Below are 19,483 nucleotides of genomic sequence, written 5' to 3' on the forward strand. Positions count from 1 at the left end.
TGTCACTTCTGGCTCTCCTCTCCTGCTAAGCTTTGTTTCCTGGCAGTAATTAATACCTTCTGCCATGGCCATAGCTACTGCTGCTGCTGGAACCACCACAGCCACCTTGGTTTCGTAGTTTGGCAAAGTATTGACCTCCACCACCATAGGGGCCAAAGCTTCTGCCTCCAAAGTTCCCTCCTTTCATGGGTCCAAAATTTAAAGATTGTTGTAATTGCCAAAATCGTTGTAGCTTCAGCCACCTCTAAAATTGCTTCCACCATTACCAAATCCATGATAGCCGTCTCCACTGCCACCATACCCTCCACCACCATGACTGCCACCAAAGCCACCTCAACCACGGAAGTTTCCTCCACGACCAAAGTTGTTATTCCCATCAACATCACTCCTCGACCACCACCGAAGTTTCCAAAATCACTTCGACCTCTTTGACTGGATGAAGCACTGGCCATCTCTTGCTTAGATCTGGCTTTTCTTACTTCACAGTTGTGGCCATTCACAGTATGGTATTTCTGAATGACAATCTTGTCTTACAGAGTCATGGGCATCAAAGGCTACAGAACCAAAGCCTCTCTTCTTGCCACTGTCTCGGTCAGCCATGATTTCCATCACTTCAATTTCCCCACACTGTTCAAAATCATCTCTTAGGTGGTGTTCTCCATTGTCTCCTTTAATACCACCCACAAACATCTTTTTCACAGATAAGTGGGCACCAGGTCTTTGAGAATCTTCTCCTGAGACAGCCCTCTTGGTTCCACAACTCCTCCATCCACCTTGTGTGGCCTTGCCTTCATGGCTGCACCCACCTCCACCATGGCATAGGAGACAAACCTGAAGCCTCTGGAGCGCTTGCTGTTTGGGTCTCTCATCACCACCCAGTCTGTGAGCGTTCCCCATTGCTCAGAATGGCTCCTCAGACTCTGATCAGTTGTTTCAAAGCCCAAACCTCTGATGAAGAGCTTTCACAGCTGCTCCAGCTCTTTGGGAGACTCTGACTTAGATGTGACGAGCACGGGAGCGGAGACTTTAGCAGTGCTTATTCAGCAGCGTCCACAGACAGAAAAAAGCTTACCATGTACTTTGCTGGTCCTTACAGTATGGGAGGTAGAGAAAACTAATATTCAGTTCCTATTATGGGTAAAGTACGTGACAAGGTGCTTTGTATGTATCCCCTTATTTAATTTCTCAACGATTCTTTGAAAGAAATGGATATTTCTGTTTTATAGGTAAGGAACCTAAAGCTTAATTAAGTAACTTCCTCTCATGGTCATGTAACTAGTTAAGTGAATTAGAACAACGTAGATCCAGGTCTATTTCCTCAAATGAGAACGAAAGCGTAAATGGTCTGCATAGTTTTTTAAAAAGCCAGACAAATGTAGTGACCTCTTTGTTAAGGTTAGTACTAGACGGTTGCTAAGTAATTTTCTCACTTTAAAATTTTTTTCCAATTTTGATACCTACAGGGCTACAGAGTTATAGAAGAGAAACTTCCAGTTATCAGGTCAGAAGAAGAAAAAGTCAGATTTGAAAGGCAAAAAGCCTGGTGCTGCTCAACATTGCCAGAGCCTGCTATCTGTGGGATCAGTCGAATATGGGTATTCAGCATGATGCGTCGGAAGAAAATTGCTTCTCGCATGATTGAATGCCTAAGGTAACTTGAATGTAATTCCTCAACTCCTTTTCAGTAGTTTAGGATTTAAGTACAGTTTTAGTGTAAAGACCAGCATGTAATTAATCTTAAATGTATAACCTTTATATTAATTTAAATTTTTCATAAAATTGTCAGTGTATTGGATCTGAAAGTACTTATTTTATATGAAGCTAATCTGAGAGGGAAGAAAGCACTGTTGGTTAAATATTATTAAATCATTTAAAATTACTTATTTGTAACTATGATTAGGCCAAAATAACGCATTTATTCAAACTGTGTTTGATATTGAAGAATTTTAAAGACTAACAAAAATAAATGTGGAAGTTTCTTGAGAGTTTAGCTTTTAGGACAACTTTTCTTAATTTATTAATATTATTTGTAAATTATCTAAATCTTTTACTAGCTTTTCTTTTTGCTTTTATCACTTGATCCCTTAATCAAAGATGTAGAGGAAAAGACTCAGACAAATTGCATGGTTTTATTTTATTTTTTGGTTGTTCTTTAAAGTACCTTTGCTTTGAAGGATTAATGGAGGAGGTTAAAATCAATCACATAAATGAGGTTTTTAGTTCAGTCTCTTGTTTTTGTTTATTCATAGAGTCCTTGTTGACTATCTGTAGGTATAGCTTTCAGAGTAATCCATCATTGTTTTAAGTGAGATCCTAAGGCTCTAGGAATCTCGAGCTTTAATGTGTTTTGGTTTCTCGCAGTTATTTTATCACTGAGTAGTGATTGAGTAGGGATCAGATCTGCCTACCCTTTCCATGACAAGTGGCAGGTCTGTTTTTAGCTCTTTCAGAACTAAACCTGGAAAATGGAGCTGATTAAATAATATCCTAAGTGAGAGTATGGCCCCTTCTTTTAAATCTTGTAAATTTAGGTTTCGTGACAAACATAAGATGGTTCTAGTTTATAAAAACATAAAACAGTATAGCCATTGTATTTGTTCTGTGATAGTGAGATCGCCACCATAATCTTCCTGATAAAGCACATAGAGTTTTTACTTTTTTTCATTTATTGATCCTTCATATGTACTCAGCTCACCTTGTTAAGACTATGTTACAAAAATGCTAATAGTAGTCTATATCCTGGCTAAATTAAAAATAATTTTTTAAAATAACAGCTGTATTGAGATATAATTACATAGCATAAAATCCATCTTTTTAAAGTGTACAATTAGTGAGGTTTTAGTATATTCAGAAGGTTCTGAAGCCATCACCACCATTTAATTCTAGGACATTTTCATCATTCCCCCCAAAAAACTCCATACCCATTAGCAGTCATGCCCTATTTTCCTTTCCCACAACTTCTGACAACTGCTAATCTACTTTTTGTCTCAATGGATTTGCCTGTTGCTGAACATTTCAGATAAATGGATATCTATAATATACAACTTTGTATGACTGGTTTTTTTCACCTAGCATGTTTTCAAGGATCATCCATGTTATAGAGTATATCTGTGTGTGCCCTTTCTTTTTTATTGCAAATAATATTCCACTGTGTACAGTGGTACCTCGGTTTTCTAACATAATCCGTTCTGGAAGACGGTTCGAGTTCTGAAACGTTCGTAAACAGCCGACAGCTAGGCCTCAGGATCTTGCACTCAGCAGAAGCCCCGTGACATGTTCAACTTCCGAGGTGTGTTCGAAAACTGAAGCATTTACTTCCGGGTTTACGGTGTTCGTAAACCGAAATGTTCGTCAACGGAGATGTTTGAAAACCAAGATACCACTGTATCTGTACCACATGTTGTTTATCCACTTACCAGTTGATGAACATTTGGCTTGTTTCCTCCTTTTGGCTATTATGAATAATAATGCTATGAACATTCATGTATAAACATTTGTGTGTTTTTATTTCTCTGGGAAATAGAGAAATATTTGCATGTTTTTATTTCTCTTACTTATACTTAGTAAGTATACTTAGTATACTTGGTGTATACTTAGGAGTAGAGAGTCTCATTGGCCCATATGGTAACTGTGTAGCATTTTGATAAATGGCCAAACTTTTCCAGAGTGGCTGCTCTGTTCTACAATCCCACAAACAAAGTACGAGGGTTTTAATTTCTCCACATCCTCACCTTCACTTGTTACTGTCTTTTTAATTTTAGTCTTCCTAGTGGGTGTGAAGTATCATTTCGTTGTGATTTTGCTTTACATTTCCCTCATGGCTATATGTTGAGCATCTTTTCATGTGCTTATTGGCCATTTGTATATCATTTTTAGAGAAATGCTTATTCAAATCCTATGTCCATTTTTAAATTGGTTTATTTATCTTTTTCTTGTTGAGTTGTAATAGTTCTTTATATGTTCTGGAGACAAGTCCCTTGTCAGATACATGATCTATAAATATTTTTTTACTATTTTGTGGTTTTTCTGTTCATCATCTTCGTGTCTTTTGAAGCACAAAAGTTTTAATTTTTGTGAACTCCAAATTCTAAATCTTTTTCTTCTGTCATTTGTGTTTTTGGTGTCATTTCTTAATCGAAGGCCACAAAGGTTTATTGCCTACATTTTCTTTCAAGAGCTTATAATTTTAGTCCTTATATTTAGGTCTTTGATCTATTTTAAGTTCATTTTTGTGTATGAAGGGAGGTAGGATCTAACTTCATTCTTCTGCATGTGGATCGCCAATTTTCTGAGTACCATTCTTTCCCATTGAATGGTCTTGGCACCTTTGTCAAAATCATTGACTGTAAGTGTGAAGTTTTGCTTATATTTGGATTCTCAGTTCTATTCCATTGGTCTATTCTTATGCCAGTTGCATACTGTCTTTAATACTGTAGCTTTGTACTATGTTTTGAAATAAGGAAGTGTGAGTTCTCCAACTTTGTTCTTTTTCAAGTTCTTTTGACTGTTCAGTGATTTGCAAAGAAGACAGATTTACCAGTTTGGGGAGTAAAGCCATTTTAACAATATTAAGTTTTCTGATTCATAAACATGGGGTGTCTTTCTACTGGGGATGCCTAAAAAGTATATACACATGACTTGTATTCATGTTTTGATACCGGTATATATTGAGTATTACTATTTTAATACAGTTTTTTCCTTTCTTAAAATGTGTATACTTGTTTTGGCACCCTTTAATGTCTTTCGACAATGCTTTATAATTTTCATTTTATAGGTCTTGCACTTCTTTTGGTAAATTTAATCCTATTTATTCTTTGATGTTATTTTAAATGAGTGTTTTCTAAATTTCATTTTTGGATTCATTGCAAGTATATAGAAATACAGTTAATTTCTTAATATCGACCTCGTATCCTGTAACCTTGCAGAACTCCTTTTAATTAGCTCTGATAGTTTTTTGGGTGTGAATTCCTTAGGATTTTTTTATACAAAATCATGTCATCTCCAAAAAGAGATAGTTTTACTTCTTCCTTTCCAATCTGGTTGCTTTTTCTTTCTTTTCCTTGTCTAATTGCCCTGGGTAGACTTTGTGGTACATTGTTGAACAGTAGAGGTGTATGCTGAGAGAGCTTTACCTTGTGTCTGATCTCTCGGGAACAGTTTTCAGTCTGTCACCATTAACTTTGATGTTCCTTGCTGCTCTTTATCAAGTTGATAACGTTCCTTCTACTCAGAGTTGTTATTTCTATAATGAAAAGGTGTTGTGTGAATGTTTTTAAAACCGTTGTTGCTTTCATAAACACATTTTAAATTTCAGATTATTAATATTTTAGATGAACAATTATTTTCAATAATTTTTAGAATATACGTTACCTAAAAAGTCTAAGAAAGTCAAATTATATTTGACGGGTTTTTATAATTTTAGTGACTAAACATAATACTAATTTTTTTTACCCTTTCACCCCCCCTTTTTTTTTTTAATAGGAGTAACTTTATATATGGCTCATATTTGAGTAAAGAAGAAATTGCTTTCTCAGATCCCACTCCTGATGGAAAACTGTTTGCAACACAGTACTGTGGCACCGGTCAGTTTCTGGTATATAATTTTATTAATGGACAAAATAGCACCTAAAACAAATTCTTGCCTACAGTACTAGAAGACGTCTACTGAAGAGTGGATTGGTTGCTGACTTTAACCAGGATCTAGGGCCATTTTTGTTATAATGAACTCAGGACTGGCAACAACCATAAGGTTGTTCCATTTTCATAAAATTGGAAACAATGCAGTAATAGCTTATTATTGTTTTGTTTTATAAAGAAGATATTTTATTATCTTTTACAGAAATTTATGATTAATGTATTTTATCTATAGTTATTTAGACATGTTTACATGCAGCAGATAATGATAATTGTTCATAGTGGACTGAAAACTAATGCAAGGACTATGGTCTCAGTGATAAGTATATTTTGAAGTTCTTAATATGGAAATATACCAGTGTAGTTTGGTACTGTATTTTTTTATAGTGATCTGCTGATACCAGTTACAGTTTTAAAGATTGTATTTTCACAGAGCAGAAACCAGTGTTTTTGAGTTATTATTCAAGGAGGGTGCAATATTACATGTCTAGGAATTCAAAGCTAATTCTTTAAGGGCCTGAAATACACTTTGAAGGAACCCCCACCAAAAAGCAAAGTGCCAAATGAGCAGGAGGAATTGGAATATTGAGCTTTTACTTCCATTTCTCCCTTTCCTATTCTTGATGGTAGGAAGAAGTGGAAGGTGTAAATAATTGAAGCTTTCCTTCCTGGAGACCTAAAAGTGACTAGAATTAGGAAGGTACCCTCTGAAGTTTATTATTCTTTCATTCTGGTTTTACTTCTTAAAAATAAATGGCAACTGGTCACACTTAGGCTGTTAACAAATCCCAAAGAGGTTTATAAAAACCTGTGGAATAGTTGCAAGCTAAATATTGATGACTTGGAATCTGCTTTGTTATTCCTCAGAAATACTACACTGAGTATATGCCCTCATTACTGGACTTCATTTTGATACTTGTCAATCCTTCATAGTGCCCTCTACTTTTAAAGGGTTTATATGTTGAAAAACTGCTGTGGCCTTTTATGACTTGTATATAATGTAGAGTAAAATAATAAAATACTTGATAGCTTTTCTAAGTGATAAATGTGATAATGGTGTGTTGTCATTTGTGCTTTTTCAGAGAGTTTTTTAAGTTTTGAGACCTTGAAAAATGATTAAAACACTGGCTTCTTAAAAGGTAGTTTTCACCAGTTTGCCACGAGATCAGTATGTCAGCAACAACTACTGAACTTTATCTCTAATAAAAGGCAAAATCATTATATGAGAGTACAAAGACATAAAGAGCCTCAGCCCAAGAATGAAGCGCCACTATGATTTAACATAGATTATTTTTAAGAGCTGAGATTATCATATTTCCATTAAAAATGGCTAAAAGTTAGGGCTTTAAGATTAACAGACAGGTGTACATTTATCCCCCTATAGATGTGTACTTTTAAAATTTATAGTGTTGTAAGGCTCTATGCTTTTTGTTAAGGGTGTAATGATAAGGCAGTGTAAATACTTTCCTCTCATTTATCATGATGGTCTGACTTTTGACACTCCCTTTCCCTTAGGGCTTGAGACTTGTAGTTATGCTTGGTCTCACTGCCTGACAGGGACCATAATTGTTTTAAAACAGGATGAAATTTTTGGGTATAGTGTAGATGCCGTAGTAACTGTTAATCTCATAATACAGGTCCAGTTTCCATGCAAGCCATAATATGCTGCTTTGGGGAGCCAACCTTGGTGGTTTCAAGGGGACCCAGAGGTAGAGAGGATATATTGATTGCTTGGTTAAATATTACCATTACTAGGAAAACAGTTTGTTTTCATGTTTATATTGAAGACACAGCACCTTAAATAACTTTTAAAATTTTTCTAAGAATAGTATTAATAATATCTAACATTTGAGTTTTTGCTATGTGTGGTGCTGCATTATTTTATTTAGTTGTCATGACAACCCTATGAGATAGTGTTTACAAGTGAGCAATCTGGAACTTAGAAAAGATAATTAAGAGATTACTATAGCAGTCTGAAAAACTTGGAAACACTGAACTAATAGAGCTGTGATGTATGATGAAGATGAGGAGATGGATAAACTTTGAGAAGACACAATGGAAGAATTGACGTGAGTTGATAACTGACCAGCGAAGAATCACAGCGAAGAATCTAGGGTAATTGGGAATTTTGATTTGGGTAATTGAGGCGATGAATTGACTGAGAAGGGAATACTGGAGAATTATATTGGGAGGATTGGATGGAAAAGGATGAGTTCAGTTTTGATAAAGATTTTAAGGTGGTTGGAGATTCTCCAAGTGGAGATACCTATTTGATTTATAATTGGATATGTTAATCTAGAGTTTGGGAGAAGTTTGAATTAAGGAAATTTATTAATTTAGTTGAAGGTTTTAGAAGAGCTCACCACCCTGGGGTTTATCAAATGAGAGGGTAGGAGAAAGTTGTGAGGAACAGCATCGTTTACGAGTGTCAAAGCACTTGAGAAGGCATGTCCATGGGAAGAGTTTCAAGAAGCAAAGACTATTCAACACTGTCACAGCGCAATTGAAGGCTGAAGAGTGAGGTTAGAAAAAGAAGAGTGGTCTCTACAGAGAGGTGGGGCGATAGCAGGCGCGGCAAGTGTGCACCAGTGTCCGTAGTCCAGTTTCAGAAGAGGTTGATTCTATAATTGCTGGTTATATAAGGTGTCTCTACATTTCTGTCAGCTGCCCTTGAATAGTTGTTGCTTCATTGTAAAAAATGTCTACTTTATAGACATTATAGGAACCACAAGTATAGACAGGAACCATGAGATTTTATGGGTTATGCTCTTGTCTGCATGGACATGCAATGATTTTATTTTGCAAGAATTATAAAAGTCATTATTTTACCAGTTCATAATCTATAATAATGAACTTGGTGTATCTACGAAAAGCATGACTATCACAAGGACAGTAGTCCTGCAGAGATACTTAAATTGTTCTTGCTGACTCTGCATGGCTCCCCAGCTAGGGCATTTTGGGTAGGAATACGGCCCTATTCCTGTCTAGTCACCACTCACCAGGCTGATTGCTGAGCTAATTTCTGGGGTGGTGACTACAGATGTAGTAAATCTACCGGGTCTCATGACTCTTGGGCCTTTTGGTAGATAAAGGGAAGACTGTCTCATAACAATCCCTCCACTCTTCTGGTAAAAATAAAATACACTGGACTACTTACAGAACAAAGAGGTGGTCAGAAAGCGTTGCTTTTTCTGTCGTACAGCTTACTCCATCTGTCGTCATAGTCACTGAAGTAGGTGCTTTCCTTAGCTCAGTAATTGACAGTTAAGAACACAAGGAATTTATTGTGTGAATGAATGGCTTATTTCCTTGGCCTCAGAGGCCCTTCCTGGAATCATAATCTTTAGTGAGGGCGTTTTCAGTGACACCAGGTTTCAGTGTTATGGCAATATTCTCTTAAACCCAGAGGAAGCTTAAGGGCCAGCTTCCATGACTAAAGAGTTCTGAGGAATGTTTCTTCCCTGGATATTGTTCCAGCTTTAGACATTTGAATACAAAGGTTACGGCAGTTTCACAGCTTTTAGTCTTTCCAGGGCAGCAGCTTTGGGATATGTAATGGAACAGGGGCAGTTTCTACTTGCTCCTGAATCTATTATCATACTTACAAATATTTATTGCACCTCCCGAGGTAACAGGGGCCTTTGGCCTAGAAGAGTGTTTCATGGTTCTATATCAAAGTTTATTATTTTGGCACTCTACATAATAGAACCGAACGGCATTTTTCTGCAATAAGTTATTCTCAAGAGTTGGTAAAATTAGGTAGAGTTTATAAATAAATGGGAGATTAATACCTTATGTCATACTACACAATTTTAGCAACTCAAAGTTCTGCTTCTAAGAAGGATACCAAAGTCAGTACAGTTGCCATCTATAAAATAAAAGATTGGGGATATACGTACTATGAATATTTGTAACATCTTTTTAATACTCATTTCTAGGTCTGTGGTGTATAATTAAGTAAAACTCTGCAAATGGGCAATATATGTAGGTATTTTATGTGTGTGTGTCTTTGTAGAGGCTACAGATTTTCATTCAGTTACCACTTTTGTGCACTGTTACGATAGAATTGTACAGTCATCAACCTGTGATATGTGGACTTCCAGCCTTTCTTGGACATTGTCAGAATCAGGGAGCTCATTCACTTGTGAACATAGCAGAAAATTAGTTTAAAGAAGACAAACTTTTATTTTGGGGGTGAGAAAATTTTAATATTCACCAAATTAAATGGAAGGACAAGAACATACTGTAGACACAACTTAAGACAATTTAGAATCATAAACAAAAATGTGAGGTAGACTGACTAGTGAAATTCACCAAATTTTGGTTAAGGAACTCTTACAGTAATAAAGTAACACAGGTGCCTCCTTTTCTAAAAATCACAAAAAGCAATTGCATAAATTACAGCTAAAAAAAATCGAATACAATTCTCATTCTAATTTTAGTTACATTCAGTATTAACCTGTGTGAACTGTCATACATGGCAAAGTTCAACAGGTGTATAGGTTAATTATTATGGAGACCTAGAGGACACATTCATACCACAATGTTCTAAGGGATGGCAAGGCTCGAAGCGGAACACACCAAGGTATCTAGTAACAAATGTGGTGTCCTGTGCTTGTGCAATTTTATCCTTAAAGGAGAAGGACCTAACATTCTTTAAAGAATTATACTGATAAGGTGATTTTAAAAGATCCAAACCTTAGTAAGATGAGCATTGAAAAGAATAGGCAGGTCAATTTGAATTGTCCATCACTGGGGTGACAGTCTTTTGGCTTTATTCTGATTTTTTCTCTTCCACAGGGTTAAATAGTGTTTAAGAGATTCTAATCGTGTGATGTTTTCAGAGTGCAGCCCTAACTAATATGGAGTACCTGCATCTAAAGTAACTATAAAAAATGCTCTTCAGACTATGAAGCCATAAAGCCATAAGAAACCCTGAGAGGCCATCTGCCCCAGGTACAACTGTTTTAGAGTAATTTCAAGTATTTTATTTGCCCTATATAGTAAATGTTATTGGAATATTGCACAAACAGTGGGTTTCTTGATACCATCTACATTAGGCCCTTTCAACCAAACAGGAACAACTGAAATACATTCATACCTAAATCATCCTGCTTCAAAACGTACCTCTTTGCCAAAAATTCTGCTGTACTATAAAATTAGGGAGTATTTTTAAAGCATATATAAAGGCAGATCCTCTTTGAAGGATAATTAAAAACGGGGTTTAAAGGAATTGTTCATTCAAAATATATTTAAAGCATCATAAGTAGCTATATTAAAATCAAGAGATCTGCAAACCATTTTCAGATTAGTTCATTCCATCTTTTCACTAGCTGTAAACTCCTTATTATCACAAGCTAATAAAACTGGTCAGTTAGCACTATTTGCTCTAAGTAAATGCAGGCTTAGCAGGCCCCCTTTCAGTAGTTTCTGACCACAAATAAGACATCAGTTCAAGTAATAATGGCCATCTTTAGTGGGAATAAAGTGATTGTGAATAATGTCAAGAGATTGTGTGATGAGAACTGGAGTAATTTAAGAGTGAACTTCCAAGAGACTTAATTCTAGAATATTTTCTAAAACTGTTTTTGATTGAAATACATGGTGAGAAATTTATAGAAACGTATGCCTCCTGTTGATACTGACCAAACACCCCCTGCTGATTTTAATGAGTCAGAGAGAGTGTAATGGAATCTTCTTACTCCTTACAAAAGAATCACTGGTACGATTAAAAACAGTTCTGAGTCTTTCTATGGCTCATTTCCCATTTCAGCAATTTCTGTGTTGTGGTCAGTATAAGACAGCTAAAATATCAATTAGTGTATCTTTTAAAGTAAGCTTTTCTTGAGTCCCTGAAAGGAAACTAGTTCCACTCCACACAAAACCTTAGCCTGACATTTAGCTTTGCTGGTGCCAGCTGCATTAATTCTAGCAAATGGGGTGGGTATGGGGTGACTGCTGAAAGCTGCTTTTAATTGGCTCAACTACTGAATCAGGTTCTCCTTATACAAGATTAATCACTGTTCCATATCCTCATAGACATGGTGTGCTTAAAGACTGGAAACATTTTTCAAGAATGGAAAAAGCTAAGGAATTTAAGCAAGGAGAAGCTGCTGTGTGCACACAATGCCTGCTCTGCATTTACTGATTTGTTTGTTCAGTTTAAATAGTAAACTTTTAACTCCTGTGGAAATTTTGCCAAAAGTTTCAATACATATAAGATTATAAATCTTAAACTAACACTGCACAGAGAAAGACAAAAGCTACTTCTTTTTTTTTAAATACAAATATCTTCTACATTCTATCATTTCAGACCCCTGAGTAATACTGTACCAAAGTACAGATCTGAAGAGAAACTGAGGGTTCAGGCCTCAAACGTTAATCTTCAATTAATTCCACACCAACGATGTGAGTCTCATGTAACACATTCAGGCTAGCTAATGCTGAGAGTCAGCTATCCCCTAACATAGTGTAGAAGAAAAAACAATGCAAACTCCTTGTTCGTTCTTCAAAGCACATCATCCTCAGGCCCCGCGGGCAGCCCATGTCTTAAGTAATTGCATAACTGCCTAGGGTGGAGTTAACCTGAATGTAAGGTCCTGAAATTGGAACTGAAGGAGAGTGGTGCCCTCAAAGACCTGGATCAGATTTGGCGTATTCTTTGGAGAACAGACAAATATGTTGCACTTCGCTCCACAGTGATTGTACTTTAAAGGAAAAAAAAATCCCAAATAATTGTTTCTGTCCCATCCCACCTAGGCATCCCTTTGCTAGTTTTGGTCTCTTCAAAAGCTCATACATGACGTCCAGTAAGAAAGTAAAGGGGTTTGTCATCACTGCTATTAGCAGTTTGAAACTCATCCCGGAGGCGGAACTGCCACTCATCCTCTAGTTCTAAGCGGACAATTGTTTGGCGTAAGGAACTTCTGTCTTGGCAGATGACACACAGGGTAGCACCTTCAGAAGAAAAAAAGCAGAGGTGCATTTTAAGATCAGGGATTGAAATGATAAAGAATCTTAACCACCTCTCTCTGATTATATCCCTTAAGCTAACATATCTGAGTACCAACAAACTAGGTAAGTAACCCATCGGAATTATTCATTTTAATTTTATTTATTTTGAATAAGAAGTATTATGAATTCAAAAGTTCGAAAAGTCTCCCAACCACACTCTCCCTTCCCCTGTGGTAACCAGTGTTAAAACCCATGCTCTATTTCTCCCGTGTCCCTCTAAAGCAGGGTTTCTCAACCTCAGCACTATAGGTCTGGGTTCTTCTCTGTTGTGGGTGCTGTTCTGTTCTTGTAGGATGTTTAATAGCACCCTTGGCTTCTGCCCACATTTGGTCAGCAGCAGCAGTGTGACAGCTTAAAATATCTTTAGGTACTAGCAAACGTCCCCTGTGAGGCAACATGCCCACTGCTCCAGATGTATGTTTCATGTATAGGTGTGTATATGTATGTGTATACATAACACAATTTTACCTGTTCTCATAAAAATGCAGCATGTTGTACACAATATTCTGAACCTTACTTTTTTCACTAACCTCAGTGATCATCTTGTGAGGATTATTTGCGATGCCTAATCTGTAGTTTTTAGGCAAATCTAACTCTGTATAGTGCAAATCTAACTCATAACTCATTAAAATTAGATTAACATTTTTAATTAAAATTAGATTATATGAGAAGCATTATTTCTCTTGCATTGAGTCTAAAATTAATATTGGTAAAAACATATTTAATGTCACAAATCTGGCTATTAGTCTACATTTAGTCTTAGTATCAATGAGTTGATTCCCCAACCCCCATACTCCCAGTTAAGAAAATCAGTAGCCCTGGTTTAAAAGCAAGGTATTCGATTTACTGGCAAAAATGATTGTTACAGTTCTTTTTAAAAATATATCTTTTACCTCTTTATTTTGTCCAGCGGGAACCAATAGCATTCACAAGCAAAATACTAAATTTGATTTACCTTTTAAAAACTTAAATTTCTTAAGAAGATCAGCACCTACAAAAGAGTCACAGAGGTACAAGAGGAGTCCACTGAAAAGCACCCCTTCACAGTTGACGTTGCTGGAATGGGGTCTGGAGCTGGTGTAGCATATGGCCACCTGCAAGCACCAAGCAGAAATAGCACGGGCATTTCAGAAGCAAGCAAATGTCTGCACTTCAGCTGTATGAGTCATTCTCTTCCTTTTTCATTATCTATTTCAGGGTAAAGTAAAGGAGGTAAATTTTTTATTGAAACTTAAAATGGGTTGTTTATTTAAGCTTTGTACCTTCTATTTAGCGTGCGAGTTTTAACTTATTTAAAGCTTCTCTTGTTTATTTCTCATAATAGGACGGTTATGAAAAATTGATAGTAACAAAATAAGCCCCACCATGTAAGAGTCTTTATAAAATTTAAAAAGAAAAAAAAAACCTTCCACAAAAAGGCATGCTTAGGGAAGATTAAATGATTACATAACATGAATGAGAATAAAAATTTTTATCAGCTTTTCATGTAGATAAATCTTCAATTGGATAGAAGCTTCAAACTGCATGTATTTAAATTTTTAGCTCTATATGGCTTCCATGTACAGAAGGTAACTTCACAAAAACTACAGGGAAGTAAATAGAATAGATGGGAAACCTTGAGAACGATGGAATGGCTGAAAGTGTGGGCCAGACTGCTTGGGTTCAAATACAGTTCCTCTGTTTAGTAGTTGTGTTTGCCACTGAGCAGTTTCCTTCATGTTACCATACTTCAGCTTCCTTGTCTGTAGAGATAGTAGTACCCGTTTCATAGGAGTATTTTGTGAATTAATATACACACTAACATTGAGTGTTAGCTGCTGTGAGTAGTGGTGAGATTTTGGTGTCCAGTACTTACAGTCCTGGATCCTGAGTGGAGGAATCGGGAGACCTGGGCTAGACACGTAACTTACATCTGCCACGAAAGGCATTATTACATCTCGTGGTTTGTAAGATTCCTTCTGCCCCTAAAATTCTACAATTCACGTCCATCCCATAGTCTAGATGACTGAAATCTCATTAGAATGAGAATGTGAAATGTTTACACTGTTAAATTTAAAAAATCACTTTACAAAACTGAATATAGTTGGATTTCAGTCTTAAGAGATTGTCAATACCTGGAAAGAAGAAAGCCTAGAAGGAAATGTACACCCAAATGTTGTTCTCATTACAAGTGATTCTATTTTCTAATTTATACTTCTTATTTTAAATTCTTTAAAAGGATGATATATTGTTACTGAATAGAATAAAATACTGAAAAACTGATAATCTTAAGGGAAAGCTTAGTGGCAGAAACCCTTAAAAGTCCTGAAGGCCACCAGTGGTCACAAGGTACAAGTGGAAAATCTTTTAAAAAACTAAAACTGATGGACAACTTGGCATAGAGGGAGAGAGTGAAAAAAGAATGAAAAATAAGGAAATGGAAAAGAAAGAAGTCCAGGAGTGGAAGTGACAACTATAAAGGTCTCCCATGGCACTTTATATTGTTCAGGAATCACTGGGCTCCTCGTACGTGTGGGGAGGCCTGGTGAGCCTCTGAAGAACTCGGTCTTGTGGAGAAACATCACATGATTAAAATATCGTCTGATACATGTTATGATAGGGACAAGAAGCGACTGCTTCTGCTCAACTGAGGTAGGCTTCTCAACAGCGCTGCCCTCTGAGCTAAGCTTTGAGTGTTCATTGGCTTACTGTGAAGAGGTGCAATAAGTATAGGGAGGGAAAATTGCCATCACATATTGTGTGAGCCTTTGTATAAAGGAGTCTGTCAAGCCTCCTTTTTTGTCTCCATTTAAGCTTTCAAATGGGAGCTAAAATGGGAAAGAAATAGTAGATGGAAGTGGGTAAGACACAGTACTAACCCACTCCCACTCAAGTTTACCTCTGGTCCAATGTTAAGGTAGCAGTCAATGGCCAACACAGGACTCTTAAAGTTACGGATGGCTTTGGGGAAGAGTTTGAATGAGGCGTGCTGAAGGAACTTCTCCAGGAGAAACTGCGCAGGGGCTGCCAGTAGCGTGTGTTCACTGTCGGGAGCACAGACATACTGAAGGGGCAAGATGGGCGCTAAGCTCTCTGACACCTGAAATCAGAGCCGAGATTATCATGGGAAGTGATGTGCTTGTCACTGGATGAAATGGGCAAGGAAACTGCATTGCACCTAACAGCCCCCAAACATGAGCAGTACAAGTCGCAGATGCTAGGCTCAAATATAAGTGTCATTCTTGGGTTCTGAAAAATGTTTTCACTTGGCACAGGAACAGTACAGTCAAATCTAACATAACTTACACAGAACAAGGGCAGGAGATAATGGAAAAGTAGGCTTTGCCAGTTACTGCATTTAGCAAGCACATTGTGAGGGCCAACAGGAACTGCCCTTTGCGGTACTGCCGGAGGGGATGGGGTTGCTCCCCCCAATCGCAACCGAACCGAAGAAAAGCCAAGAAGTTTCTAAGCTCGACTGGAGAGTCCACATGTTACAAATGATTCGATACCAGTAAATCTCTTATTAAACAAAAAAGGGCAGGCCCCTGGAATTCACACTTCACACATTTTGATCTTTTACTTTCTTCACATGCATCTTGATTTACATTTCTCACGTTACATAAAGAATGTAAAAATGGTAACTGCCAGTTTTAGAATATAGAATATTAAGTAAAATGAATTTTTGATAGAACTGTTAAGCCTTAAATCTAAAGAAAGGTAATTCTGTTGAATTTTCCAATCTTATGTGTGGCTGTGCATGAGTCCTCAGTGAGGGAAATGAGGCTGCGGATTTGCCTTGAAGCAGATTTGTGTTACCTCGCTTTCTACTCAAGTGGCAAGTGCTTAATGCCAGCACCTAATAACAGAGATACTAATAAGAAATCATTGTCTTAGTTTCAACAGTAGCACCAAGCTTGCATACTTACCATGATCTTTGGTTTAATGATAAAGTCCCTTTGCCCTCCAACCTGAACATGTTTCTTCATGAGACTGAAGTTATTGAAGCGGCAGATGAGCAGGCCGCTACTGTTTGTTCGCAGGTTGAAGTCGACATCTTCACAGAAATACCTACATCATAACCACAGTGATAGGTTTCTTTGAGTACCTGTCACATCTCAACCGTGATAATTACACAGAAATGTGTGGCACTTGTTAGGAGACAGTCTCAAACAGAAACTTGCCTTTTCTTGAAGCTGGCCCTCAACACTGGCCTGTAAACCCGATTTGGACACTACAGCCATAAAAGGAAGGAGTGAGGTGACCTAGGTCCCAGGCATTCCACAGGACCCTATGTGTTCCTGAACCGAACTCGACTGCACATGCTACATAGTCTCGGAGAACCAGAGTGCAAGTTGCTCCCAGTTCTAAAATCCTGGCTGCGAACAGGATAAAGCATCTGCCAAATTTAAAACAAAGTGCAACAGCTACAGAATATTCTCGTAGCTATAGGATTGGTGGTTGACATAAGAGGGACTTTATGGGCTCTGATAATTGTTTGCTTGGCCAGCTCAGATTTTTCAGGATGTGGACATAATTTGTTCAGGAGTCAGGGCAAAGGTTAACATGCTCATTCCCATCTGCTGACTCTTCTCTACAGGATCCAGATCATGGGGTCTTGCTGACATTTGGGGAAAGTGATTACCTTCGAAGTTCTGAGTGTGAGTGAAGAGTTAACCTTCAATGGCTTTGTGGGTCCACACACTGATCTGTGTTGATGCAACAGTTTTTGTCCTTGTTTTTTTGGTTGAATAATGAGATTACTAAAATAACGTTTTTTAAGCATTTCATATGGTAACAGTTGTTAAGGGTTTGGGTCAGTTTGAAGGGTGATGGGCAATTTGGGGCTTCTGATCCCTCCTCCCCTTCTTTCTCCTTGTCCATATAGACAGATTCTCAGTTTGCAATTAAAGACAGAAACAGAGGAATAAAACATTACAAAGGCTAGAGCTGGGCAGAATGATGAGCAGATGCCAGGATTACTTGCATCTGGGAGGCCTGACTTACCTGTTGAAGTCATACTGTACATTCTGAGTCAAGTCTATGTTGAGGAGAATGAAGTCATGCACATGGCACCGAGAGAAGGGGGCTCTCAGGCCCTGGGAAGTCAGCTTGCTGCTCCATTTCTGTATGCCCAGGATTGCGTAGTGGACGATTTTTGGTGTTGCTTCAATATGCTGTAAGACACTCTTCAGGGATACGTTCTTACTGGAAACTCCTGCTTCCACGGGTGGGCTTTGAAACGTAAAGTTGGTTTATATATCAGTATTACGGAAGGAGGGCCATTTAAGAAGGGCCAACATGACTATACAGTATTAGTATCTGTCAAGGCTATAATTAGCTCATCTACTTTGTTAGCCTGGAATGGAGAAGGGTGTCCCGCCCAATGTCATGCTGCCTGTCACTGCTAACTTAAGGAAGCTGCCTTCTGGGAATGGGGCTTAACGCTGTAAAGCAGACAAAGAAATCCAGCCCATCTTTCAAAGTGAATGATGAACAGGGAGTTACCAAAGAGAGGTAGCGAGAAGTTAGAAGCACACAGTATACTTCCCAGTTCCGGTAATTACGATGTAATAAAGGAATATTTGAGAACTGCTGGCTTCAAATCCACAATGGAAACAAAGACAAAATCACATCTGAGTTGGAAAGGCCTAGAGATCTGGCACAAGTTTTCAGTGAGGGTGCTACTGACATTTTGGGGCCATTTCTTGCATTGGCCTTTTTCTAGGTTTAGCATTCCTTGGCTCTCATGGGCACCCTCACCACTGCCTCTGGAGGAAAACCACTGATTTTGGCCCAGTCATAAATTTATAGGTGCTGGAATTGGGACAGGTGAAATAACTTTCCATTTTCATCCAGGTGACACTGTGTTTCCCTGAAAATAAGACCGGTTCTTCTATTAATTTTTGCTCCATTAGGGCTTATTTTCAGGGGATGTCTTATTTTTTTCATGTACAACAATCTACATTATTCAAATACAGTCATCTTCTGGAACATCGTAATAAAGTACTAAATGTGTCCATCTGGCTTAACTGGGGCTTAACAATCTTAATTAGGGCTTATTTTCGGGGTAGGTCTTATTTTTGGGGAAACACGGTGGCAGAGCTGGGTCTAAAAAGCAGGTTTCCTGATTCAGTGGACTTTCTAAATAAACTGTACTCTCAACAGACTTTTATAGTCAACCAAAGTCATGATGCAGAAATGGTGCAGGAACTTAATGGCAGGTTGAATGCCTTAAAAAAAAAAATGTACTACCGTGTTTTCCTGAGAATAAGACCTACCCCAAAAATAAGCCCCAGTTAAGATTGTCAGCCAGACGGACGCATTTAGTACGTTATGAAGATGTTCCAGAAGAAGATATGATTTTATGTGAATAAATGTAGATTGTTGTACAGGAAAAAATAAGACATCCCCTGAAAATAAACCCTAATAGAGCAAAAATTAATATAAGATCCAGTCTTATTTTCGGGGTAACAGTAGTGAGGGGTGTCTCATGGATGACCTTTTTGCTCTGGGAAGCTGTATCGATCATTTACTTCCATCGTAATTGCAGCCAAGGAAGGTATCTTCCCAATAGCCTTGTGTCATAGGCCCCCAGAACTGCTCGGGGACGACCACTACCTGGTCTGCTCCTGAACACTATGAATGTTCCACAGGACACACGAATCATCCATCACAACGATGAAAGGCCAGACACATTGGCGTTTAACTCCCAACTCTTCCAGGCGGTTCCTCTCCAGTTCCAGGTTGTGATATGACAGCTCCTTAATGAGAAACCTGGCAGCACCTGGAAGGCAACACAACCAGGCTGTATGTCCTTCACGCAGGCTTGGCCGAAGCTCCACAGATAGTTCAC

General features: G+C 37.8%; 2 protein-coding genes and 1 pseudogene across 8 annotated transcripts in view; 1 reads left to right on the forward strand and 2 right to left on the reverse strand.

Annotated features, from left to right (window-relative positions):
- ESCO1 (establishment of sister chromatid cohesion N-acetyltransferase 1) overlaps nucleotides 1-7,489 on the forward strand; it is a 55,973-nt gene extending 48,484 nt beyond the window's left edge. For 2 of the 3 annotated variants that reach the window (XM_081078879.1, XM_081078880.1), the window contains 2 exons: nucleotides 1,464-1,651; nucleotides 5,482-7,489. In XM_081078879.1, coding sequence (XP_080935005.1) covers nucleotides 1,464-1,651; nucleotides 5,482-5,629 — 336 coding nt within the window. In that variant the 3' untranslated portion in view covers nucleotides 5,630-7,489. The remainder of the gene's footprint in view (nucleotides 1-1,463; nucleotides 1,652-5,481) is intronic. The other variant, XR_013995294.1, reaches the window with a different exon arrangement.
- On the reverse strand, nucleotides 50-1,265 carry LOC308509729 (heterogeneous nuclear ribonucleoprotein A1-like 2; annotated as a pseudogene). The gene is made up of 2 exons: nucleotides 1,256-1,265; nucleotides 50-1,024 (listed from the first exon to the last, which is right to left on the reverse strand). The product of its transcript is annotated as a heterogeneous nuclear ribonucleoprotein A1-like 2 (transcript).
- A 2,314-nt stretch (nucleotides 7,490-9,803) lies between the features above and the next one.
- The window catches only part of GREB1L (GREB1 like retinoic acid receptor coactivator), a 252,007-nt gene continuing 242,327 nt past the window's right edge, over nucleotides 9,804-19,483 (reverse strand). For 3 of the 4 annotated variants that reach the window (XM_081078875.1, XM_081078876.1, XM_081078877.1), the window contains 6 exons: nucleotides 19,249-19,414; nucleotides 17,635-17,862; nucleotides 16,557-16,698; nucleotides 15,527-15,727; nucleotides 13,604-13,742; nucleotides 9,804-12,591 (listed from right to left, as the gene is read on the reverse strand). In XM_081078875.1, the coding sequence (XP_080935001.1) occupies nucleotides 12,428-12,591; nucleotides 13,604-13,742; nucleotides 15,527-15,727; nucleotides 16,557-16,698; nucleotides 17,635-17,862; nucleotides 19,249-19,414 (1,040 nt within the window). In that variant the 3' untranslated portion in view covers nucleotides 9,804-12,427. The remainder of the gene's footprint in view (nucleotides 12,592-13,603; nucleotides 13,743-15,526; nucleotides 15,728-16,556; nucleotides 16,699-17,634; nucleotides 17,863-19,248; nucleotides 19,415-19,483) is intronic. The other variant, XM_081078878.1, reaches the window with a different exon arrangement.

Source organism: Rhinolophus hipposideros (genome assembly GCF_964194185.1).
Source record: "Rhinolophus hipposideros genome assembly, chromosome: 17".
Lineage (NCBI taxonomy): Eukaryota > Metazoa > Chordata > Mammalia > Chiroptera > Rhinolophidae > Rhinolophus > Rhinolophus hipposideros.